At 39.8% G+C, this 26,630-nt stretch overlaps 1 protein-coding gene across 1 annotated transcript in view; it reads left to right on the plus strand.

Moving 5' to 3' along the window:
• The first annotated feature begins 2,811 nt into the window (after positions 1-2,811).
• ANKH (ANKH inorganic pyrophosphate transport regulator) overlaps positions 2,812-26,630 on the plus strand; it is a 210,131-nt gene continuing 186,312 nt past the window's right edge. The window contains exon 1 of the mRNA XM_035890687.1: positions 2,812-2,892. Within this exon, the coding sequence (XP_035746580.1) occupies positions 2,812-2,892 (81 nt within the window). The remainder of the gene's footprint in view (positions 2,893-26,630) is intronic.

The following is a 26,630-nucleotide window of genomic DNA, read 5'->3' on the forward strand; positions in this document are numbered from 1 at the left end:
AGGGACAGCTTCCCTTGGCAGTTCCCACCTGTCAGCTCTGTAGAAGCTTTCTGAAACAAAAGGTTGCAAAAGCTGAACAAGCAAGCAAGTATTCATTTTTTCTGTTTAACACTTGCAGAATTTCAGTTTCACACTTCTCCCCCACGCCCCACCAAAATTTAAAGACAGACACCCAACACAGAAGGAGTTTCAAAACATGTTAAGGAAAAAATTGTTACAAGAAGGTTGGCAATAGTTTTTCACACAAAGTTACTATATAGAGCACAGTACATTTAAGGATTTATCTACTTTTTTGACCCAGAAACCAGAGTTATGTATATCTCTACGCAAGATGCAAGCACAAAAACGCTGGTGACAGCAAAACTAAGTATTTCTTGCTGAATTTAATAGAATTGTAGAGTCATAGAATATCTCAAGTTGGAAGGGACCCATAAGGATCATCGAGTCCAACTCCCTGCTCCTTGCAGGACTACTTAAAACAGAACCATATGACTAAGAGCATCATCCATCTTATTTGATGATATCAATGCAAGTCAAGAGGACTCACAACAGAAGTCATGCTTTCTCAAACACAAGTGTGGGAGCTCAGCCAACCAGGCTGAGCAGCTTCTCAAAGAGCACAGAATGAGTATGTTGCAGGAGTAAAACAGCACAGGAACTGGAGTATTCCTGACATATCTGAAAGCAAAATACAAATACCTTAAACCTTCCCTAGGAAGGCAAATAAAAATATTAGAAATATATGCTATACCTAATGGTTAGACAAATGGCTTCTGACTACTGGAGTCCTATGCTGGCTCTTCTTGTCTTGGAGTAACTACTTAATACAGCTCTGTTACTTGTATTGACTGCCTGACCCACAACCTCTGCTGTTAATTAAGCCAAGGAAACACAACACCAGAAAAGCAACAGAGGTCAAAGATTATATGTCATGCTGTTACCTGCATTTAAGAGGAACAGAGGCATAGGCTCAGGTAGTTTTACTAATGGCAGGGACAAGTACCATGCCAGATCCCACAACAAATGGGCAGCCCATTGTCTCCATTCAGGATAAGTACATCTCCTGCTTTTACCTCCTAGCCTTGAAGAGTAAAAGCACATCATTACATACCTTATGCTTATAGAGAGCCTTCCCAGCATGTGCCTTGGTAGCAATAGTTTTGCAGCTTCGCTTCCCTGTGAATTCTACTTTTGGTGCAGAACACCTAAATCCCATGCTGCAACGTGATACACACCTTGGCTAAATTATCTTATTATTTGTCAGTGAACCATGCACAGCTCCTGCTGGCCTGAATTTACAAGCAGACTAACATCACATTTTCAACTCATTATAATGTCATGGTGTGCTGATTCAATCTGCTCCATGACGCACCCTTAGCTTATTTTTGTTCACAGAAGTTAGAAACTGAAGAGGTGGACTGGATCAGTTGGCGCAGTTCAGGGCAGAATTATTTCCCACATTCACATGTTCAAGAATGGGTTATTTTGGTTGTTCTTTAAAGAAAAAAAAACCAAACCTGAACATTTCAAGCTGATCAGTAAAGTGCCTATAAACTTGCTATTTGTCCTAAATCAATGCATCTTCTTGACAGAGTCACAAGGCTGACAAATGCCAGCATAATGACCAGCTAGCATAGTTCAGCCACTTCATTTCCACAGAAGGCCTTTAATAAGCCACAGTGATATAGCCTACAATAAAAAGCTGCTTGTGTTTTTCCTTGAAGCGTGGCATCTCCCACATTCTTCTGGTATCTTCCAGAGGCAAATCTGTCTGGAAGCCTTTCCAGTTCTCAAACTTTAATGCAAACTCAATATGGCAGCCTCTATTAAAGTCAACTACAGTAAAATGCAATTGGCCATCAACAATCTCTTGTTCAGTCCTCATGACCTCTCTATAGCATGCTTCAAGCATCGTTTCCAAAATAACAGCTTTAAAACTTAACATTTCAACAGTTATAGGGTTAAGTCTCTTTGACCCTGTTCTGAATCCAAAGGCAGAGATAAGTACAACTAGTATATGCTACTGAAATTTTATGGAATATCAAAAGTTGTGTCAGGCACCCTTCTAAGCCAAGCCAAGCTAAACCATGCTAATGCTTTGGGACTGTGCTGCTCCTGCTGCAACTGAAAAGCTCCCAACGTGCTCTTATTCCAGACAAGATAGTGCATGACGTTTCCCCAATGCCCACTCTCCAAAAACCACCCTGAACACCTCTGCTTTGACACTGAAGCCATACCATGAAGAGGAACACAGAGAAGTGTCTTACGCATTCTTTATCTGCTTCACACTTGCAATTACAAAGGAGCAAAACAGCTTTCAAGTGCTTGGTCAGTTATTTAAATACTCTGTGCAACTACCAAACAGTTGAAAAACAAACAAAAAACCTTCCAAAAACCTCATCAGCGTGCAATGTTTGTCTTGCCTCTGTTTATAGGTGTACACAGAAAGTGTTTGTAACTACTCAAGATGCCAGATCTACACCTTTCTGCTTTAATGTTTTCACCCAAAAAGCCCTTCAGAGTTTGCTTTTTCTACTTCTGCCAGACATCTCTTCCTTATAGAAACAGCAACCCAGTAATAGTTTCTCCATCTGTTGCCATCCGTCAGTAGTGTAATTCTGGCAGAAGCTGACATAAATTTGTGCTGACAAGGAGGATCCTAAAGCTTTTGAATTGGTGCGATCATACTTTATTGAATCATACTCAATGAAAGGTCACGGTGATTGGAGGAAGTTCCCAATTCTGTAAAAAGTCAAATGTCATACTCATCTTAAAGAAGGGTATCAAAAGACTCTTGGGAGTCACAGGGCAATGGGTCAAGCTTCAGTCACTGAGAGGGTTATTAAACAATTTTCTCCGGAAGCTGTTGCCAAGCACATGGAGAATAAGATGGTGAGCAAAAGCCAACAAGGATCTAAAAAGGGTAAATCATGCCCGACCAATTTGCCTTTCAGGAGGCAGCCACTGACTCTGTGGACAATGAGAGAACAGTAAATGTTGTATACCTTGCCTTCAGTACAGTCTTCAGCATGGTCTGCCACAGTAACACTGGAGTTAGTTGGGGAGATACAGAGTCCATCAGCTAATAACAGGGTAGTGGCTGAAAAAACTGTGTGGACCACCCAGCTCAAAGGGTGAAAATTGGCAGCACGAAGTCCAACTGGCAGCCATGTAGCAGGGATGTCTCTCAAAGAATGATGTTAAGGCCAGTAGTTCTTTATGTCATTACTAATAACCTAGATGGAGGCAGAGTGCACTCTCAGCAAATAGGTGTAAGATACCAAACTGGGAGCAGTCAATACACTGGAGGAGGCTGCTACTCAGAGGAACCTGTACAAGCTTGACCATTGGGCTAGCAAGGAAGCTTGAGAAGTTCAACAAATGCAAGTATCGAGCCCTGCGCATGGGATGGATAACCCTACACAACAGTACAGGCCAGGGGCTGATAAGCTAGAAAGTAGCTCTGCAGAGAAAATCTGGGTGTACTGGTAGACAGCAAGCTAAAGAAGAGTTGGCAGTGTGCCCTTGAAGGCTAATCGAATTGGTTATTCCCTTCTATTTGCTATTTGTAAAGCAGTGTGCCCTTGCAGCAGACAAAGCCAGCTACATACCATGATGTAGGATAGCAGGCTAATGGAATTGGTTATTCCCTTCTATTTGCTATTTGTAAGACCACATCTAGGGTAGTGTGTCCAGTTTTGTGTTAACAAAAAAAAAAAAAAAAAAAAAAAAAAAAAAAAGACAGAACTTGTGCACCATTATGAAGAATTTAGACTGATTTTAGGCTGATGCTCTGTTCATTTCTCCTTTTCAGATTTCATTTTCTTACTTTATCATACTTAAAGAGATTAATCAAAGGGAAAGGAAATGCTTTCTATTCCCTAGAGTATAAAAAAAAAAATTGTGGGGGAGGAATCTTTATTTTCTTGGAATCTCATACCTGCCATGGTAGTTGAAGATTCAGCTATTATGAATTAGGAGTTTTCATTCCCCAGATACATTAGCACAGACTTGTCTTAAGCATAGATAATGTGAAATATACTTTTAAAACCTGAGGAATTTATGAAGTGAAAAATAAATCTTTCCATTACATCTGGATAAAGGTCCATATAAATTGCCCCCTGCTTTCCAGCTATGCTTCTACGGTTGCATTTTACCACAGGACAATAATTCGTAATACAGCAACATTTAGATAAGATAGTTTGAACTTCTACTCATAAAAGGGTTGGTAGCATAAAGGCTTGTTTCTTCAAGTCACTGCTTTTAGTAAGCCTATTTTTTTCTTTTATGAAAATATGTTCTTCAACAATCGTTAACAGCCCATCTTAGTTCCATTTTGCAGAAGGAAGCAATTTGTTGAACTATTTATCATGAAAGTGAATGGCAATATGTACTTAAAAAATAAAAATATGAAGGACTGAAGAACACTTCTTTAACAAAACAATATGACTTCAATTTTCCCCCTCACTTTCCACAATAATTTTAAAGCAACTGCACAAGGGAAAAAACAGTAAACAACTTTTTTATTAGTTTCTCATATTACTGCCTATTGCACTATGCAAGAACATTGTCCAATATTCACAATAAGGATATATAATGAATATACAGCTTCCTGTAGCTTTCTCCCCTGCTTCCCAGTAACAGATTGTGTGAAACAAACCCTATGGAGTTGCACTGGGTTGGTTTTTTATTCAGCCTCCTCACTCCGATCACATGAGGTGGTTCAGTGATACAGATGTTAAATCTCTGGGATTAATTTAATCAGTTCTGCATTAAAATGTCAAACTTCTTTAAGAGAGAATAGGGCAGAAGTGCAGAGAGGAAAACAAATGCTCTTGTGTTGGCCTTCACCTTCTCCTCCTTTCTCCTCAGTGACCTCTATCTCAACAGATGAATGGATTTAACCAAGCGCAGTAAGTATTCTCTCCAGATGTTAAGTAGCAATTTTGGCTTCTTGTGCTCTTCCAAAAAATGTAAATTAACATAGGAATTTCACACAAGTCAGCTGATAGAACATGATCTCATTCCTAAAAGGTTTGTACTGATAGACCAACCAATTTCTGTCATTGCACTATCATAAAACACTGTGAGCAAATTGCTATCAAAACAAATATACCTTTGAGCTGCTGAGAATTCAGAACCTCTTCATATATTCTTCAAAATGACAAAACAGATAAAAATTGAATTTTATCACTGTGAGCAACTTCCCCATTTCAAAATTCACCTTGCAGAATAAGAGATAAGAAACTTAAAAACAAGCCTGAAATACATAGCAACCTCACATCCCATCCCTAAATGCTTATTTAAGGTCTACCATTTAAGTGATACCCAGCTTTACAGGATCCTTCTTTCCTTTCTCACCTTCAGTTAAGATTTTATGACAGCCATATACACTAGCCCTATACAAAGCCACAAACATCTGTTCTCAACCATGAGCTCATTGACTACTGACAGGAAGCTGTGACAGTGGGCAGGATGCTCCTGTCCTGTTCTTGGCACTTTTCTATGGACTTTCCCCAAAGAGTCCTGCCAGTTCTGTGGAAAAAAAAAACCAACAATCATTTTTCTATATTGCTACTAACTTTTTCAGCTACATTCCTCACACCTGTAATACCTGTACAGCAGAATTGACAGTAATGGGGATGTAATTGTGCTTGGAAGTCTCAGTCTGTGTTGGATCAAGCTAGTTCTGCCAGAACAGATCATATAGCTCTATACATCTGCCCTGAGAGCTAGATAAAGAATGTAAGAAGGGATTTCCTACAGATGCTGCTACCTGTCACCAACAAGACAGCTGGTGCTTTCTTGCAGCGCTTTACTTGTTTATTTCCTTGTTTATTTGGGGGTTGGACTAGATAACCTCTAGGGGTCCCTTCCAACCCAAAACATTCTATGATTCTATGATTCTATGATTCTTCTGTAGGACTTGCAGCTTCCCACTATGCTTATTAATTTCTTCAGCCAATAGATAGTTCTATGCCACTTGATCATATTCCACACGAAATACTGATTCGCAAAGTTTTGTCTGTGAAGGCATGTGTTCAGAAGGCAGATTTTTTCAGACAGACCTTCCTATTCTTGCCATTTTTAAAAGTTTTGATTGCTTGTCTATATGCATTATGACACAGCTGTTTATTATGACATTCCAACCAGACCACATTTTGAGACAAATCAGAGCTACATAAAGAATTTTGTGATGTTTCTTGTGCTCGATCTTCACAGAAGTTAAAAGTTGTGTAGCAAAAGAGGCAAGACACCACAGAAAGCCAGAATATCTGAAAAGCCCAGGCACCTTGACTTCTGTGCCAGGCTCTGGGGCACTGGGCTTCAGGTACAGAATGCTCTACCTGTTGTAGGCCAGTGTGTGTTGGAGTAGGTTGTTAATCTTAGCTCAATTATCCTCACTTAACCAGTGCCAGTCCACAAACGTACAGACTTCTGCTCATGGTTCCTGGGTACGTGCAAATGCTCAGAAACCATTAGGGTGCATTCCCAATTTGAATGTTATCCTCTGCCTAGCCTAAAAAAACTGCTTTAGAGCAGAGAAAAGCTTGATCTTTCATGAATAGGGAACACTGGACTAGGATGAACTTAGAAGCCCAAGAGAATGTTCATTCCCTAGCATCCTCTTCAAGATGGGAAACTCTGCCTCTATTAATGAGGCAAATATTCCAACCTATTTTGAAATCAGTAAAGTTATAATAGCTCAACAAGGGTTTTAGAAGTGACACACAGCAAAACCAGTCTGTTCTGTGATCAAAACTACAGTTAAAAGTTTCTATAATTGGGGTAGAGGAGCAGCTTTCCATGGAAAGCTTTATGGTGGAACAGTAGGGCCAAGACTTTCATATCTGCCTATTACCATTGAGGATGTCAAATGGGGAATAAGTTATGGTAAAAAGCTTCACTGTGCTTTGAAAAAAAAACCAACCACATCCATTACATGAAGCATGCTGACCACACAGATTGGATCAATGTTGCAAATGTACAGCATGGTGTCAAGAACATACAGTCCTTGGCAGATGCTGCAAAGGTTTATGCTTGGAGCTCAGGAAGCAACTAGAGATCGTGGCTTTTCAGAAATCCATTGCAGCACAGCTAGGGAACACGTCCCCAGCTGCAGGGCAATGTTATGGCCTTCCTTCTCATACACTATGCTTGAAAGATGTCAGGAGTCACAGAACTTGTCCTGTCCTCCATGTAAAATAGTTCTTAATTAGCATAAGCAGCTTTCAGGTTTTTGCAAGTAACACTAGCAGGACAACTGCCTTGCACACAGGGAAGGGAATTATATGGTAAATTTGAGAACAGCATTTACTTCAGAGCAAGGGCTTACAGAAAAGTCCTAGAGAACCTTCATTTTTTATTTATGGTTTTGAATTTGCATTTCAAAGGGTTGGGTTTTGGGTTGCATTTTTTTCCAAAAAGGTTTTGATTAGTAAACTTAATACTTGCACCATTTCAAGCCTACCCATAAAGAAACACTATAGAAGTGGAATTCAAAACATTTCTGGATGAGACGATACTGTAACAAACACAACATCTGTAGTTGCCACTTGCAGTTCAACTTTGATAACCTACAATCTGACACATTCATCTTTCCAATACAATTGGCAAGTTTGAAGCAGTTCCTTCCATCAGGAATTCTCACACCAGAACTTTAAAAGCAATTGTCATCATATTCCAAAAATTTTGCACGAGCTTTCTTAAACTGCCTAAGCTGTACAGTTGCAGAACATGCAAGCAAAAATAAATGGTTGGCTTTGGACAAGCTGCTTCTTTTACCAAAGCTCAGTGTAACTATGGCTGGTTGCTTCATCTGTGTTGCAATTCAACCCAAGACTGAGACACCTAAATAAGAAAAGAATGGCAAAGATCATTAACCCACAGGTAAGGGCAGGTTCACTCTCTACTTGCTGTCATTAGAGGAGGAATTTGCCAGTGTTGCACAAAAATAAAAGCAGCTCAAAGTTTTGTCTGTACCGTTCCACAAGTCATGGCATTTCTAGCAAACCACATTTTGTTCTGCCTTTCACATTAGACGAAAACAGGAACTAATATGCAATACCCATATTATTGAGCTGAACAGTTTTCAAAATGCCACCAGGATGCACAGCAGCAAAAGAAATCAGACTACTTGCTTTCAGTGAAGACTGACACCACCTCCCAAAAGAGAATTTTAATTTTACCTCCTTGGAGTACGGTTTCCTTTTAAGAACATAATAATGTTATGCATAAAAGTAAATATCACATTACAAGTCCAGCTATATAAAGCATACCCAGTCATATAAATTATGAAGCACCACAGCACTAAGTGTTTCCCTTTAAATAAATGACCTCAACTTGTGACTGGGACGGTAATTAATTTTTTCTCTTCCAACAGTTTGAAAAATGTATCCAGTGTCAGGCTCCCTCTGTGTAGCCTCAAACATAATTAGCAGAGCTCTTACTTTAATTGAAGTCTTTCCTAAGCCTTTTTTATTAGTATTTACCACACTCTGCCAGCTACTTGACTGTTGTGAAAAGCAGCTTTACATGGGCTGGCAAGGTCCTCCCTCTTTCAGACCAGCAGAGTCAGTGGCAGATGCATGCCTTTCAGAACTCACAAGAAGTTCTCATACCCGAGGTGGGGGGGGAAAAAAAAAAAAAAAAGCTTTCCAACATCAGAATTGCAATTTTTTCCATATGCTGGCTTCAGAAAGAGCTTGCAAATAGTTCATCAGATTCAACAGGGGCATAGTTTTTGTCCAAGGCAGCTCTAGCACTAAGGTGTTACCACACACTGCTATACTTATACAGTGCTACTTGTACCCGGGTGTTGTGTTGCCTCAGAGAAAGCATGTACTTAAAGAGCCAAAACCAAGCTATTTTTCAGGGCTTTTGTTTGCTTGTTTGTTTTTTAAACAACAGCTGCAACTTTGTAAAGCTGCAATGGCAGCTGCTTGCCACGTAGTGACTAACTGAGCGCACTGCCCTTAAAGCAGCTCAGAGCTGGTAACTCAGAACAACCTAAACAGTTACTTATGGGTGCGATAGGCAAGATTGCACGCTTCTTTTCACAGAGCAGTTAAATAGTATCATTTCATTCTACATTATGTGCTGGTAGTCTGAGCTGAGTTCACTCTGCTCTAGGCAGGAGGTTGGACCGGGTGGCCTCTAGAGATCCTTTTTTAAGACAAATAATTCTGTGATTCTGTGTGGGAGAGAGAAGCCAAGCCTGTAATTTTATTAAAATTGTTTTAACAAAAAAACCAACCAAACATTTGCCACATGGGTGCTAACCAGTGGGCGAGAAAGTGATTGCCTGCTTCTAAACTCTTCTGGCATAGTATCTGCTGTAGCCTGAAGTTTTCAGGAACAGAGTTGAAGTCTGTATACACTCCAGTAAGTGTATATTGTGAGATGTACTTTAGAGATTTTTAATACAGTTGCCTCCACTAGAGTTTATACGATAGCTGCAGTGATATGGAGTTCAGTGTGATCTACATCAGCTCTGGCTGGATGACAGACCACAACAATGAACAGGAGCAAAGAGGTCCCACCCTCTGCTTATGAAACCTAGTGCGCTTTTGTAGAGAGCAAGCAGATTGTATTGCTGTTTGAAGACAGTCACATTTTAATTTTCCAGTTTTACTTTTCACAGCATAGCATGTCCCATCAGTTCTTCCACACAAACACAAAGAGGGATTTCTCCACACAGAATATTCTGGTTGCCAGCTCTCCTGCCCACAGAGTTGCAGAGTCCTGCTGGATGCGTGTTTTTAAGTAAACCACTAAACTGGAAAAAAATTACAGCAAGAAGTTGTGGGAATGCAGAAAGCTTATAGGTCCAAGTGGTTTCAGTATTTTACGATGCAAGTTAATACGTTTGCTCTCTCACTATTTTTTTTCTATTATCCAAACAGGGGAAGGCATTAAGATTTTCTTAGTGATTATTTGGTCAAAATAGTGTTCCAGCAATAAACAGCTGTCAAGATGTCAAAAGCCTGCTTTTTATTAGGCAAACTATGATATGAAAAATAAGTATTTTCCCATTCATTGATTCTTGACACAGACTAGAGGAAGTTCTGTTCTGATGCTCAGCAGTCCTGAAGCATCTTCCGTAGTTGCCTCAGAGGCTAAGAAATGCTTCATGGAAGCCTTGATCAGGGGAGGCTGTCCTCCTAGACATCCTATCAGCAGAGGCTGCTCCTGTAGCAATTCAAGACTCCTACAGGTAGGACCCATTAGAGGACAATTATGAGCAGGAACCTCTCCATTATTCTATCTACATTTTTTCTGCAGTTACATTTTTAAACCTAATTTAAGCCCAGGTGATAACCCATGTCCTACTGTCCTCCCACAACCTACAGTCATGTTGTAGCACTAACACAACTCCATTTGCAGCAATGTTGACTTTAATTCCTATTAAAAAAAAATAAATCTTAAAGACAGTAATAATAAAATGGACCAGCACAAAGCTCTATTTACTACCCCGGTTCCCACATCTGGAAATGTACTGCAGCTTATAGAGAATTGCCTTCTACCCAGAAAGCTCAGATGCCAATTTTGAAGACACTGAAGCATGGGTTTCAACTCAGGCTACCTACATTGTCATACACTACGAGTTTTATTGCTATTGCACCTGAGCCAGCATAACTATGCTACGCTATGATGTCAACCATTGCACTGACAGAGCTTCAGTCCCTCTATCCCATTAGCTCTTGGTTAGCTACTGATGGAAGTCCAGTTGGGTGAGCAAGCATGGAGAAAAAATGGCCAAAGTTGCAAGCAACCAATATCCTCAAGGTTTACAAATCATAATAGATCAAGATCAATAATCCTTTCCATATTGTGTGCTTGCAGCTGGCCAGCTGTTCCACAGATCATTTTTTACATCTCAGAACAGGTGGAATTACTTGTTGCTGGAATTGTTACAGCAGGATGGGTGGTCCACTCGGTATTGCAAGTCAGCAAATCATGACTTTTTTATTAATGCACACCCCATTTGGTTGCTAAACAAGAGACAACCTTTCCTCTGCTCCTCTAATTCAGCTTTATGGCAGTGAAAAGAACAAGCCATTGACCCTCAGGCTATCCTGCCAAGCACTCAAAATAGCACTCCTGATGTAGTAAAAGTTACTTCTGAAATTCAAATAAGGTGCAAAAATTTTTCCTGAAAGCAAAAGTTCAGTTTAGAGCACCTAACAAACTCTAATCTGGGAAGTTTATTTCTATGAAGATTTCTTCCCTTTAAACACAAGGCTTTCAGAAACAGCTAGGATGACAGCTCTAAGACTCATCAAATATAGCAAAGTTTCTAAATATGGGAAATATCACCCTCCTAAGAGCTGGAAATATGGCAGAATTTGTTAAAAGAGCAAAGCAAAGTGAGATTCCTGAATTACATGAGCGTTTCAGATTCTCCTATTTGAAAAGCTGACATAGTATAGAGGAGTATAACAAAATACAAAATGCATATGAGGAACAGTGTGACGGTGTGCTCCCCCCCCCTTGTCTCTGACCCCCCCTCCTTTGACCTCTTTCAAGTGATAACCACCTGTGGCTGTGGTGATAGATGCATCTGATAGATGTGTCTGGTCCTGAAGGATGCACCCACTGGGTGTGGGGGGAGACAGATAACGATACAATAGCCAAGGGCTATTGTAGAATGTGCCCACCTAAGCACAGTGGTCAGTATGCAAATATGACTATGAGCCAATCATCTTACCCCCATAAATAGTGAGCAGCCCAAGAGGCCTTTGAGCTCTCCTGCACGGCAGCGGGCTGCACGCCAGGATCTCCCCTTGAGCAGGGACGCCTCTCAAGGTTACTCCTCGAGGTTGAGAGATTCCTTACCACGACAGATTCTCGGTAAGTGACTAACAGCATGCTAACTTGGAAATCTTAGCTAAGTGACATAAAGGATTAAGTGCACATGTATAATCCTTTAGGCATAAACCGTTGACCAAGTCTGGGACTAGGATTGGATCCAGCCGCACCTAGACTCCTCTCTGAGGGAGTTTAGAAAGCAAGGGGATCTTTTCTGAACCTCAGGACTCAACGGGAGGGTCCCCCTGACAGTCTTGTCTGACCCTGTCCTCTGTGCAGTAAATAACAAAGTGTACCTTGCCCTCGAATCTCAAACTATTGTCGCAGTTACCACTGAACTTGTTAACTCACTGTTTTACACCAATAAACCACATTATTTTTGCCTCCCTCTCACTCCATCTGCGACAACATTGTGGGGAATCATGTTTAAAAAGGAGACAAAGTTAATTTCAGGCACATTTAGGCACCGCCTGCTGGAATATCTGAAGTATTCATAGAATGCTGCAGTAGGACATTTAATTAGCTCTCTTCAAATCATTATAGTTCTGAAAAAGTAGAGAAAGTATAGAAATAATACTGGAAGAGGCGGCACAAATTACAAATCAATCTTTTAACTCTGAGGTTTCCATTTGAAATTTCACTCAGCTCAATCACTAAGCACTACAGAATAAGATGACAGCCTTAGATGTCATTCCTTAGATTCCTGTCTATCCAAGACCCTTATTATGGTATTAATCCCACTCAGACATGTGTTCATTTATCAGATGCCCTAGGGAAACAGCACCTGATCAGGTACAGTGTTTGAACCACCCACACGAAGCCCTTCACGAGAGACTCAGTGACAAAAAACGATACAAGCAAAACAAAAGCTTCTTTGGAAGAAAAGCAAAGAGTTGAACAAGACACTAGAGTCTTGCCATACCAATATCCAGCTTATGTTACTGTAGCAAGACTACCACAAAGGCAAAACAGGGAAAAAATTTAAACATTTCTACATGGTAGGAAAACACTTGTCTACCATCAAATTCAGCAGAAGCAAGTTCATCAGTCAATTTCAGCTGTCAATAATATAAAACCAGACCATGTGGTCTAACTCCACAAACAGGAAATAAATAAAGAAATAAATCCCTTTTTAGGAGACCAGACCTATTTGTTTGGCAAGAAAAATTATCTTTTCCTAAAGGTTCTGTGTTAGAGCTGCACTTCCCAAGCTACCTCTACAGTCAGAAATCAGATCTTATATTTAGAAACATATATATATATACACACACTTGAATAATTAAAATGTATCATATCACCTTGGAAGAGATTTTGCTAGTCTAACAGGGCTGAGATTATTAGGACGTTTAATGACACGATGCTCCTGAGAGCAAAGAGATAAGACCTCAGCACCCTAACACATATAGGTATTGTGTAGAGTAATTTTTCATTCCCATAACACATCCCATCTGCAATATAACTCTACAGACAAAATTATTTTAGAAAAATTAATTGACTGACATGCAAGATGGTGCTTTAGCGTTAACAAAAATCTTGGCTCCTTTAAAGAGTTTGTCTCAAAAATATTTTCTCATAAGCAAATTAACTCTTCAACAGCCATCCTTAATTTTCTCTTATATTTAAAGTAGGGCTAGTTCGTTGGACAGCAGTAGTCTTTAATCATTGGCAAGGAAAAAAAAAAAATTGTTAACAAGGTTCAGAGGTACGCATCTACAGCATAAAACAAGCTAAGAATTGTGGCCAGGAACCATTGGCAGCAAAACTGCTGAGACTATTAATTATAACTTTTGTTTTCATTGGCAGAAGCTACTAAAAAGTTAAAATATATGGTGCACTTTGATATCATGGGGAGCACAGGGAATGATGCCAACTTCAACTCAGTCCAGTCTAAAATTATGTTTCAGAAGAAAGAAAAGCACTTACCCACAGATAATGCAGGGACTGCATTTAGTTTAAGACTGATCATTGAAAAATTCACTAGTATTACAAATTTAGGCTATCCAAACTGGAAGGCTAATACTGGTTTCCATCAGTTCTCTTTTCAAGTTTTAATATTTTTCAGGGTTAAACCACTTCTAGATTTTCAGCCAAAAGTATCAAAACCCAGTGGTTTCAAGATGACTGCTTCTACTTTTCTAGTGTATACTTTTTGAGAAATACTGGAGGCTAGAGAAGACAATTATCGTCACTTGTACATAATAAATACCCATTTTTTTTATGTAACTTCTCAACTATTCCCACCCATCATTAGCATGACAGGGATGTCTGTTGGAATTTAGAAAGGCTGAAAACAGAGACTTCAATAATGCACATAACACCACCCATACCTTCAGCTACCTTCTGCAAGAAGCGTTCGTGTGCTGTATTATACAAACTGGCTACTGGATAAATGCCAGTAAAACTAAGAAAAGGTGTGTGTGAGTTGGAAGAGTGAGAAGGAAATGGAAAAAGAAGGTGAGATCTCCAACAGAGACAAAGAAACCATCCTGTCAGCTGCAAAAACCCAATGCTAACCCCTTGTAGAAGATTTTTCCAGAGACTGTTTTAAGTCACTGGCATTGCTAGAAAATTTCTTTCACCATCCAAGCTTTTTCTTTTTAGACCATTTTTTACCATTTTACTTATTAGAGGTCTTTAAATAATATATGATATCCCAACCCCAACCCTTATGACTGTCATCTTTTTCCTCATCAAAAACACAACAAGGAAGCATTGGCGTCAGTAATTTGCCTCCAGTTATGCTTGAAGCCAACAAATATAGAATCTATGTTACAGAAAAAAAGCACACCTTTCCAAATTTCACTTTTGGAATGTCAAATGTCAGTTCAAAATTCAACCAGGACTGTAAATTTTGGAAAAGGCAGGCCAATTTTCTCCATCAGCACTGTGCTTAGGGGCCATGAGCAATATTAACAGAATCAAAAGCAGAACTGAGGCTGATGTACTGAGCAGATACTTTTCTTGAGACATTAGTGTTCATACATTAAGGCCAGAAAAGGCTGGTCCAATAAAATGTCTAAGTATGGGACATAATGCTTACTCAAGACAAAAAAAAACAATAAGAAAAATCCTGTCTTTCAGACAGGCATCCAATCTTGACTGGACAGATCTGTTGGTATGGAAGTCACCACTACCCTTTCATCGCTTTTTCCAAAGGTTAACTTCTTCCACTATTAAAGTCTTTTCAGTGTGCAGTAGTAGTCCAGTTGCTGCATCCTACCATATCTTTTTGTACTATGAAAAGCCATTTATCAAGTACATGTATTTACTTTTTAGCTAGTAAGTCACCCTTAACTTCTTTTGGAAGACTAAAAGCAACCAAAACTCAGGACTTCCACTGAAGGGCAATGTCTGTTTAGACTGCCTCCACAGCGCAGTAGGATGCAGCATCCCACCAGGCACTGTACGTGTGCCAGCCAGAATGTCGTGCAACCCCCTACTCTCAGTTCCCTTCTTAAACATTCAGGGGCTTTTATCAGATCCTCAGCATCCACCCGCTGATGATTATCAGGATCAGACTTATTCCCTCATCTCTAGAAAAAAAAAAAACCAAGCACCCAAAACCTACCCAAACAAAAAAAAAACCCACCACCCAAAAAAACCCTAAACAAACAAATCCCTTCACAAAGAGCCAGCAGTGACTGCAATTGCTACCCTGCTGATATTCTGCCCTAAGAGGTATATGATGATCAGGAACTGCAGTACAAAAGAAAAATCGATAACCTCAGTGTTATCACAGGTCAGAGGGCCAACCATAAATTGCAGTTACACTGAGACAAGTCAGAAGTAAACCTCTAAGTGGATTTAAATGCAGTTTTTGTGTCATTTACATTCCTTTGTGAGAAAGGAAGTGTTACACCAAACCAAGAAGTTAGAGAAATTCACCACTTCCAAATTAATACATTTTATCAGATTACCAAGATTTATCTTCATATTCCTGACAGTCTCTTTTCTATTGACTTTAGATACTACTGTTTTAACAGACTCTTGTTAAAGGTCACTGCCAGCCACTTCGCCACTTTGAACACAACTGGTTACAGGCTGGTGATTACCTGGGGTGCTCTATTTAGGAAGATTCAGGAGGTTGAAAAGCTGTTTCTAAATCCAGGAGTTGAGTATAAGAATTTTATGGTGCAACTGAGCAAGCCTGGATGAGGGAATTTTCCAGACTGTTAGGGGAGGGGGTAATGGGGAGAAGAAAAGCAGAAGGTGGGACTTCACCAATGAAAGGCCCTGTGGTACAGCTAAAAAGCAAGGAGTAGACAACTGAGAGGTGCCAAGAGACTTCTATGGACCTGGACAGGATAATATAAAGTTTACTGTAGCCTAGAAAGCCATAGCATTGCTGTCCCCAAACCAACAAGCAGGTGTCTAAGCAAGGAGCTATGCTTACAGCAGTGTCTATCACACTAAGGTGTTTGGCTTTTTTTAAAAACACTAGGGCAAAATGCTCCATTTCCAGCTTGCACCAACAGCTGTCTGCACCAGCCTGTTAAGCATCTCATTTTTTCCATTTCAAGAGAAAACTAGGAGGTTGCCAGTTACCATAGAATATCGCTCTGTAGTCCCCTTCCCACATATAAAAAAAAAAAGATAAATAAAATAAAATCAAAAGTTACCATTGAGCGCTTCTGCTGTTTCTGCTATATTAGCAACCCTACTACTTTTACTACTGCTGGTTTCTTCACTTTTAGATCCGTTAGAAAAGTTTTTGCACAGAGTCGATAACCGTGCTTTTCTCCCTGCATGCTTTCTGTCCTCAGCTTTTCTACAATGGGACTTGGCAGACATCTTTGGAGATACCAAACCAAATTCCCTTTGCTGCAACATACTGGCCTCAATTTTTAGGTAAGGAAAATTCTTTTCTCAGTGAAGAGGCCATCAGATACTCGGTAAGAATCTCAGCATAGCGCACCCATTATTCCTCTTTCTCCTGCTTCTGCACGGGAAAAGGCATAGCTGAAAAACAACAGAAGAGCAGAATCTACAAAGGGCATCATTCAAACCTGGTTGCAGACAATTTTTAAGCTAACCATAGCTTTTCTCTTCTTATTTTCGAGGAGAAATTGGAAAGACTCAAAGAGAGCAAGAAGAAGTGAGGGAATTGTCCTAGTCTAAGTTCTGCACACCAAGCACACAGTTTCCTATATACCATACTTCCGTCCCAAGATTTACTAGCAAGGCTCTCATTGACTGTAAGATTGCCCTATTTAACTCTATGCACAATACACATAGAACATGTCAGAGTATACTGAGAAAGCTACGCTTGCTAAGGCAGAGTATACTAGATAGATACATACTATGAATAGAAAGAAAAGCATGCATGCAACCATTTATCCTATACCTTCTAGAGAAAGGCTCTTGGGAATGTTCCGGCAAGGTGTAAGAAGGACAACAAATATGCTTGAACTTCTCCAATCTGGTGGATGAAACTGATGCTTTGGAATGTTCATAGGTGGCACATTAGGAGAAGATTCAAAGATACCTAAAGCCAGTCTGAAATTAGGGGGCAGGGGGAGGGGCGGTGGGGGCGAGGGAGTGGGCAGGGAGAAGTTGCTTCTTTTCAGTTTGACAGTTAAGGGAAGGAGCACAGATTTTCTTTTCATTGCCAACAGCAAAATTAAACCAAGTCCCACACTTGATACAATCTCCAACATGTTGCTTGCAGATTTACATCGTCCTGATGACATCCTGGTTACTCATTTCTTTACCACCTAAGACACTAGAAAGGTAGCAAAGCAACTAAGAAACTTGCATCATGGCAAAAGCATTTCTTAGACCTAAGAAGGGGCATCAGAAGTAGAATCTGCATTAATGAGATCACGTGCAGAACTGGAGTCATTAATTAGCTAAGCTGCAGGAGACTTTGAAATGATTGAGGTGCATGCATCCAGATAAATAGAATAACCCTGTAAACATTTTTTTCAACCTCCTACCCAGATAAAGTTCTGTGGAAGAAGCTCTTTTTAAAGCACATAACATTGCCAGGCCTAAAGAAGTGTCCTGCCTTATCAAAACTTCATCTTGCAAATATTTAGAAGGCAAGACAGATTCACAACTGAGAACTATTATTTAATCTCCATTTGCCAGTTTAAAAACTCCACAATCCCTGGGTATCAAACATCTTTTCTCCTGCAATGGCTAAGCAAAAAACCAGCAAGTGCCAGATGTAGATGCTGTTACTATCAACAAAATAGCACACAAGTAGAAAATTTGCTTCCCCTTCCCTTGTTATTTTCCCTCTGAAATAACGATTTTAGAGATATTGTTATTCATTACAGACCAGGGAAAACAAGTTTTCATCAAGCCGCGTAGCTTACAAACAGCAGCAGCACGAAGATGAAGATAGCAGAAAGTTGTCAGAAAGAGCAAGAGTGGGGCTGCTCCCCAAGGCAGGCAAGCAGGGAGCGGCCGCAGTACAGGCAGGGCAGCTGCTTCATCAGTTAGGGCACAATCCTGCAGCACCTGAGCTAGTGGAGCAGAGCCAGGGGCTGATAGCAGGTTCCACTGAAGGTCCCAGATGCGCTGAGGTGATGGACCATGTTCAGAGTCTATCCAGGCAGCCTAGTCAGGCGTAGCAGGAGACAAGGCCTGAGACAAAGCTACAACATAGCTAGCTCCGAGATCCATCCAGGAGACAAAGCCAGAGACAGGCTTGAGGACAGGTGTGTTATAGGTATGCCTACAACATAACTCAGAAGAGGAGAGCCTGGGCCTATGCTTCAAAATGGATCTCCTGGACTCACAGGCAGAGGGTGCACTTCTTGGTACTCTCAGGGTCAAGACAGCATGCACCTGCTGGCCACTGCAAGACATCCAGTCCTCCTCTTAAAGAGAGTCAGTTCTTGGGGAGGAATGCATTGCAGATACAGAGTTTCAGAGGTTCTTCTGATCCTTGTGGCACATACAAACCAAAACAGCTCATCAATAATTTGGTCCTCTTTCAACTTTCATATGCAACACCGACGTTCTTCATGTGAGACCTCCTAGTGCCAGTAGCTATTGATGAACAACATGCATGCCAATACATGACACTTTGAATAACCCGGAATAAACCAGCTATTCTTAAATGAGAAAATAACGAAGGTAATTACAAAGTGTTCATCCATTTGAGCAAGAATGTACTGCACTTGCACTAAGAGTTGAAAATCCACTTGCCCAAGGCAATCTTTCACACATTTTTGTTCCAACTTCAAATTTTTGACACTGGAGCTCTAAGAGAGGCCCTGACAAAGAAACCATGCAGCAAAACTGGCTTAAGTGGGGATTTATGTGGTGATGAGACCACACTTGCTGGGTTTCCTTGAGTATTTGACAATAATTCTCCTCCCCCTCTGGGTTTGGCACTCATGGGGTCCCTGTGGTGGGTCCAAAGAAATGGTCTCACACTGAGACCTCTAGTAGTTTACAAAGAAAAAATGTCTTCAGCCTGGAGATGGTCCAAAGATAACTGCATAGCCAGTAATATTTTATTTCCTTTATTCGCTCTTGGAACTTCTGCCTTAGACTTTGGCAAGGTGACATCACAGTTAATTCTGCAACATGCAGTCAAAAACTGCACTATTAAAAAAATTATGAACAGTTCACAGGTTATGACTCTTGCACCCTGCAGTCATCGACATTCTTAGAAGTCACACCCCAGCACTGAATGCCAACCCAGATAACCATACAAACACTTAGACTGAGGACAGAAGAAAGGGATATTTAATTCAAAACTGAAGTCTAGTCACATATGTGAAATATGGACTGAACTGGGCAGAGCAGTTTGCTTTTTCATTTATTGGGCACATGCCTCATATTATGCTATTATAAAGGTACAACATTATTTCTATAGAAAGGATACTAAATGAACCCAACTCAGCATGGTATCACCTGACAGCATGTATTTGATTGCAGATCAGATAAAATGTAATTTCTAGGTTATTTAAAAGTTAATTGATCTAATAAGAGATGTGAGCTTAACACATACCAGCCTTTACCAAGAAGGAAGTAATCTCTGTTAGCCTTTCCCCTTAATACAAGGCTGGTAGTTTGCTAAAAATCAACTCCTTTCTCATTAAGCACAGAAATAATATTGCCATCTTGTGGTAGTTGGTAGGCAATACAAGATTTGGCAGCTTTCCACCGCTTAAATTTCAGAAGTAGTATTTTGATGAGGGCAAAAAAAACCCCAACAAAAATCCCCAAATCAAACCCAAAAGGAGTTTGGACAGCAGTTTTATTTCGGGGAGACAGAAGCAGACTTCAATAGGTATACCTTAGGTATTCCTGGATATCAGAAATTTCAGTTTTATTGAACACAGTAGAAGATACTTGAAAGCTATCTTAATTCTGCATTAATGAGGTTTCTCTCTCTCTCGTCACCCCAGGCAAAAGACCAGGAACGCCATTAAATCTGACTCTACCTTAATTGCTGTTATCCACCTTAACTTCTTATTATTTAAGTCTGTGTTATTAAAAGCAGCATCCTGATTTTCCTCTACATGTTCCTTCCTGGGATAATAATTAGATGCACTGGCCACCCTTCTCAGAAGAGGTGCTTCCACAGCCTCATTTCACAGGACAAAAATAACTCAGCTGCTCTGCCTTGACTCTTCACCATCCCCAGGAAGAATCGGTTGGTCTTATCAGATTGTCATAATTACAAAGAGACAAAATTATATGGTGGATATTTGGATTCCTACGGCCCTCAGTATCTGGGTAAGCAGGTTTCCTACAAGTCCACCTCTAAACAAGCATTCATGAAAACAGACTGAATGGCAGATAACATTTCTGAGTGGTCTGGATTATCAGCTACGCTCACATCTAGCAATACATGTGCTTACAATTACACATATAAAGTCAACTATTCGTCTTTACCACCAATATTCATGCCCTCTAAAATAGAGGCTAAACTCCAATTTTGGTGATAATGGAAGTTATATAAATATATAACATATAATGTAAATTACAGAGTTGCCAAGTATGTGTACAATCAATGTTGAAGACTTGTTTATACCTTGTTAAAGTTCTGTTTAAGACAAATTATGGATGGCAGTCATATGGCAACAATTGTGGTCTTCAATTTTTAAATCACTTTATCATTACTGTAAGGAAACAGTCTTCATTTTTACAATGCTTTTACCTCTTCACTATTAGACTATTAAAACTTCAGCATTATTTCTTAGCAGTTTCTTCTCACATCTTTTGTGGGAGAACTTTCTTGGAATATACTTGGAATCATATTTGTGCCTCTTAAGAAATAGACTTACAAGGTCTGTGATTGGAGATAAGCAAAACTTCCTGGGTTTGCTTTCATACTAAAATGTTTCAGAAAAGAGAAAAAGCTATTTAAGTTTTCTTGCAAGCCTTCCACTGTTAAAATTTTTTTTCTATGAAAGTCAAAATGAAAAAAAAAAAAAAACCACAACCAAAAAAAAAAAAAAAAAGGACAAAAAGTAGTTTGTTTGGTTTCTAAACTCACTGTAAGTCTTGCCTAAATATCCTTGACCATTTGCTTTGTGGATTAAAGAAGTGCCTGCACTGATAGCTTTTTCAACACAAGTATTAAGACAACACTTTTGATTCCATGCAAATTTACAAAGAAAACCATCCTTCCCCCATTCACATTTTAGGACACTGCAGTTCTTACTCCTTACAAAGCAGTATTAGAGAAACAGAAGAAAAATTACTTGTTTGGATACTTTTTTAAAAAATAGACTTAATTAGCAGGGCAAGCTCTTACTAATGAACCAGACTTCCAAGCACGTGTTCACCAGTAAACTCCTTGCTATTTCCTTTCATTTAGAAAGTGATTCAAAATGTCTTTTATTTTTACAACATATTTTGTTAACAGGATATGAAATTTAAGTGCAATTCCAAAGTTACATAGGCATAAACAGTTTGGAAGCGTACCTCAGCAAGTGAAGAAGCAAAGGGATCTTCAAAACTCTTAGCCACAGAAACTGTAGAAGCCAATTTATGTCATATAATACTAAAGCATTTTTTTATTGAAGATTCATTTTCTTTGAACAACAAATACACTCCAAAGGCAAGACCAAAGCAATCTATAGAAGCAGGAAAGCTTGCAACTAAATAGCACAGTGAATATTGATGTTTTTCCTCATGTTTTTACTGTTTATAAAACTTACTAATTCTCCAGTCTAGTTGATCACACAAATAAATGAACTTATTCAGACATCTTTCCACCTCAACTTTGGTGGCAGGACTATAACAAATTGGTTTTTTTAAGAAAAAAAATGCCTTGGAAAAGCCTTCAGCATCCTGTATCAGAATCCTTTATTACTAGTCCAGAAGAAAATATATTCTAGCGCTTTGCTTTTCCTACCTAAAGTAGTAAGCTGCGGTCCTTTAAAAGCTAGAGAGACTGAAGTTAGTCTGAATGGTAGGTCCCATTTCTGCAACAAACCTCAGCTCAGAGAGACATGAAAATTACATCTTGTCCTAGTAAGGCACTCTCATTCCAACCGTCAGAGATTTGAGCAAGTGTTAAGTAAACTGAAATATATATTTACTAGTTACTAGAGCTTTCCTTTACATTTTTACCTTTTGATTTAATGTCTGCACCTGCTAGACACATTTGTTATAATATACCAGAAAGGGAGGTATAGCATAAACTACAAAACATTCTGCAAATATCCCCTTTGCTTGGAAATTTCCTCCTTTTTCCAGAAAGAGCAGGGGGAAAAACCTTATGTGAAGCAGGATGGCTTTTTGGCACTATGACCTCTATTCATTAAGAGCCAGCTGTACTTTACCAGCACCAGCTCGCAAAGCAGATTCACCTACACTAACTCTGTAGGAATGAAAAGAGGGGAAATAACCAAGAGACTTCTGATCCCATTTCAACGCCTACATTGCCTTGGCAAGAGGACTCTGCTGGGCTAACGCCTTTCTGTTTCACAAAAACAGACATAATGAAGAAAGTGTGAAATCCGAATGTCTCTATTTTAGATAACCCACGAGAGGTGTTGCTGTCAACGACACTTCGCTCCCAACCCTACGGCTGGATTCTCCTCACGCATTGCAGACGGCCAGCTCTAGAGTGACATGAGCAAGATATACAACAGAATTAAGAGCCTGAATGTGGCACCTGAGGCACATCAGGTTCTGTGTTTTCATAAGCAACTATGTTATTGCTATGGTCTGAGAGTCGTACTGACGTTATTACATTTGGCAGTTAAAGCATTTAGTTATTAGAAAAGGACAAAAAGTTGTCTGGTTTTCATTCTGAAGGGCCAGTACCCAATGCCAGTTAGACACAAGTCTGTGTCCTCACTGCCACACCTTTCACATCAGGATCTCATATATGGTTTTTGGAACACCCCTTCTTTTAAGTGACTGCCACTCCTTCTCTTCCCAACCATCCTTACCAAAGAGCCTGTACGTAGTCGAGATCTGTTCCACAGTGTCTCAGCCATGCCAGTGATGTCCCAGTCCTGCATCCACATATAGAGCTTCTGAACCTCCTGTTGGTTTCCCAGTTTACTTGCACTCATGCAAGTGCTTGGGGTTGGCCCCTTGTGACCATTTTTACTTTCCCTGAGTTTTCCTTTTGCTTCTCCCACCACCTTGCTCCATATACTTACCACCCCAACCTCTGTTCCTTCTCTTAAGTGCACGCTGCTATCACCCCATATCTAGTTCAAAACCCTTTTCACCAGGCTGTCAAGTTTGTAGGCAAAGGCAGTTTTATCCCTTTTTGTCAGATGAATCGCACCTGTCATTCCTTGAAAAGGGACATACAGTCACAAAAGCCAGAGGACCTTCTGCAACACCAGCCATACAGTCACTTGTTAATTTGCAAGAGGCATCTATTCCTACCAGAGTCTTTCCCCTTCACCAGTGGGACTGAGGACAATACAACCCGAGCTCTCACATCCTTTACCTCCAGAGCTCCACAGTCCCTCTTGATTTGCTCTAGGTCTCACTTTGGTGCCCTGCAGGCAATCAGTGAAAGGTAACAATCTGAAGGCCAGATGAATCTTAGCAGTCCTCTAAAACACCCTGGGGCTCAGCAAGCTACAAACCTCCTGCAAGGTCATGCGTGACTGGCAGTTGTGTGTTTCTCTCATGTAAAAAATGAGTCTCCAACCACTAATGACCATCACTTCCTCTTGGTACCGATCCTCTGTTCAGGCCCAGCTGGCTCTGATGTCTCCCTTAATGGAATTCATTCTCCCTTGTTGGCTATTAAGGCACAGTACAAATTTTGTAAATTCAAATCAGAGAAAAAAAGAACCTTTTTCCCTGCTGTTAAAGCCAGAAGCTTCCAGCCTCTCCCTTCCTGGGAGTCTTCACCTACCACTCCTTCAAGAACAGTGTATGTCTGTGCCTCTTTCCTTGTATTGCATGGCTTGGGCTCTCACCTCTGCAAATGCTCTGTGAAGACCCTGTCAGCCTCCTGATTTTTAGCAACCCTCTGGAGTTGCTACCTTTGCCAGTGTCATCATAGCATATGTGGCCACATACCTTCATCACCACTGCATCAATAAGTCTTGCTCCACAACTAGAAAGATAAATGTTTCTTTATAAATTTTTATTTATATACACAGTGTCCAAGATTATGATTTTTCTTAGCATCACAAAGCACATTCTTGCTTCCCAAAACACAGGAGGAATCTGTCTTCCTCACAAGACAAAAAAAATTAATACAGAAAAGTTAAAAAAATATATGACAACAGAAGTTGGATTTATGATCTCATCTATACTGCACTGAAACCCCAAACTAGTCGTTCCAACTCCATATCCCGACTTTAGCCTTAGACCTGATGCCAGTTTATGTTTTAGAACCTGCAAATGGTGTCAGAAGCAGTTTAAGGTCATTAAAACCCCATTAACACTTTGGAAATGAAGTCAGCTTTGTGATTTAGTCAGTTCTGGTAACTGGATACATCTTTTCCTCCAAAAGATGGGTCACTGACCTAAGAGATGTAATCCTCACGAAGATTAGACAATTTTGCAGAAGGATTACTGGGTTAAAATTAAACTGACTTCAGCCACTAGACTACTTGATGAACACAAAAAGCTGTAGTCCTTATTCAGTATCACACTAAAAAAACCAAAGAAACCCCACTAACGTAAAAGGAATTGTTTCAATGCTTCAGTAACACATATATGCAGTTGTTTAAAGAAAAAAAGCCCCAAACTCTTGCTATCTTTTCCAACCTTAATGATTCTATGATTCTATTTCTTCATACTGCAAGCTAAAAACAAATATGAAGATGTCATTCATATATCCAGAGTTGCTTTCATCCTTTTTCTCAAAAGGGTGATAGACATTGGGAATTTTTTTCTTCCTATAAGGCAATCTATTTCTGGTTTAGAGTGGTCCTGAAAGACATTAAGAACTTCATCAGCAAAACCAGCCATTTTGCCAAGAGGATGGCGTGTACACAAAGCTTTATTTAGAGTTTTAAATCCCACCATGTGCCCACAAAAGAGGTTCCTTCATTATTTTGTCCACCCTGTAGCATCTGCTAATACTTAACATAGTATTTAATTTCATTTCCAGTCTCAGAAAAAGCAGCAGCCAACATTTCCATGTTTAAGACACAAATCAAGAAAAGATTCAACATGGTTAACTTCCCATTTAGTCAAGAGAAACCACCACCACACCAAAAAAAAAATAATCTCAGTAATTATTCTTGATAGGTAGAATTTTGATTCCCAAGCGGAATCAGGATCCTCTGTGCTTGATACTGCACCAGCAGAGTAAGGATTTTTGAAGTATCCCTGCTTCCAAGGACCTAATTTTTAAATCTTCATGCCAAGCCAATAGTGGGGAAATAAACAGAGCAGATGATGTGAATACTAACTTAATTGCTAAGAGGTCCCAGAGATGTAAGCAGATGGAGAACAACAGCTCACAGGGGATAATTAATTCTGAACTGCACTGTAGGATTTGAAAAGGTTGTTCTATCAAACATTATGGTTTATGCCCTAAAAAAAAATTGAAGGGTTAAAAGTTAAACAACTGTGGATGCTGCCAAGGCAAAAGCAACAGGGTAATTGTGGACAGCAATGGGGAACTGTAAACATTTCTCTGAAGTTCTCACTTATTGCCAAAGCCATATTGGTACAGCCCTAGCTTCTTTTCAGGAACATGATCAGCCCTGGAAGTGGTAACAAAAATTGTGTTCTTTATAACTCCAATTCCTCTCCTCTATTCAGGATCTAATTCCAAAACCAGATATCTTCTCCTATCCCCATAGGAACTGTAAGTTCTTCTCCAAACCACATCGTCAATGAGAAGACACTTGAGCCAAATACTTCTGTCTAGAGTCATAGAAATTCCCTCCATTTAATTAAATTCCAATTCAGGAGATTCCAGTAGGATGTCTAGACAACCACTAGCAATTTAACTAAACAGCTTTCTCATAATTGCACTGGGAAAGTGCATGGCTTGCTGAGATGGCCTAACTATGTGTTAAAAGAGCTTTAAAATAAACTTTCCTAAAGGAAATGTTTGGCATGGTTTGATTTCACCTACTGTTCAGGTTGCACATTCTGTTATTTTGCCACAAGTAGCACAACAGAATGCACAGCTCCCCGCAGCAATTGCATGCGGGGTGCAGATTTTTGTCTAGATGGCTTATACATAGGGCATTGTAGTTTAAAGACACAACAAGAAACAGGATGTTCAAGAAACTAAAGCAGCTATGATTCATGAGGAAAACTAGTACACCAGAGAGGTTGCAAGTGTCAGGCAGCAGCATGTATTAATACAAATTTCTTAGTTACCTTCTTTGTAACAACGAAAGGTAGGTCAGGAAATAAGACTTTCATTTTTTTTTTTAGCAAATTAATTTGCCTAAAAA

Source organism: Egretta garzetta, unplaced genomic scaffold (genome assembly GCF_000687185.1).
Source record: "Egretta garzetta isolate BGI_Z169 unplaced genomic scaffold, ASM68718v1 scaffold413, whole genome shotgun sequence".
Lineage (NCBI taxonomy): Eukaryota > Metazoa > Chordata > Aves > Pelecaniformes > Ardeidae > Egretta > Egretta garzetta.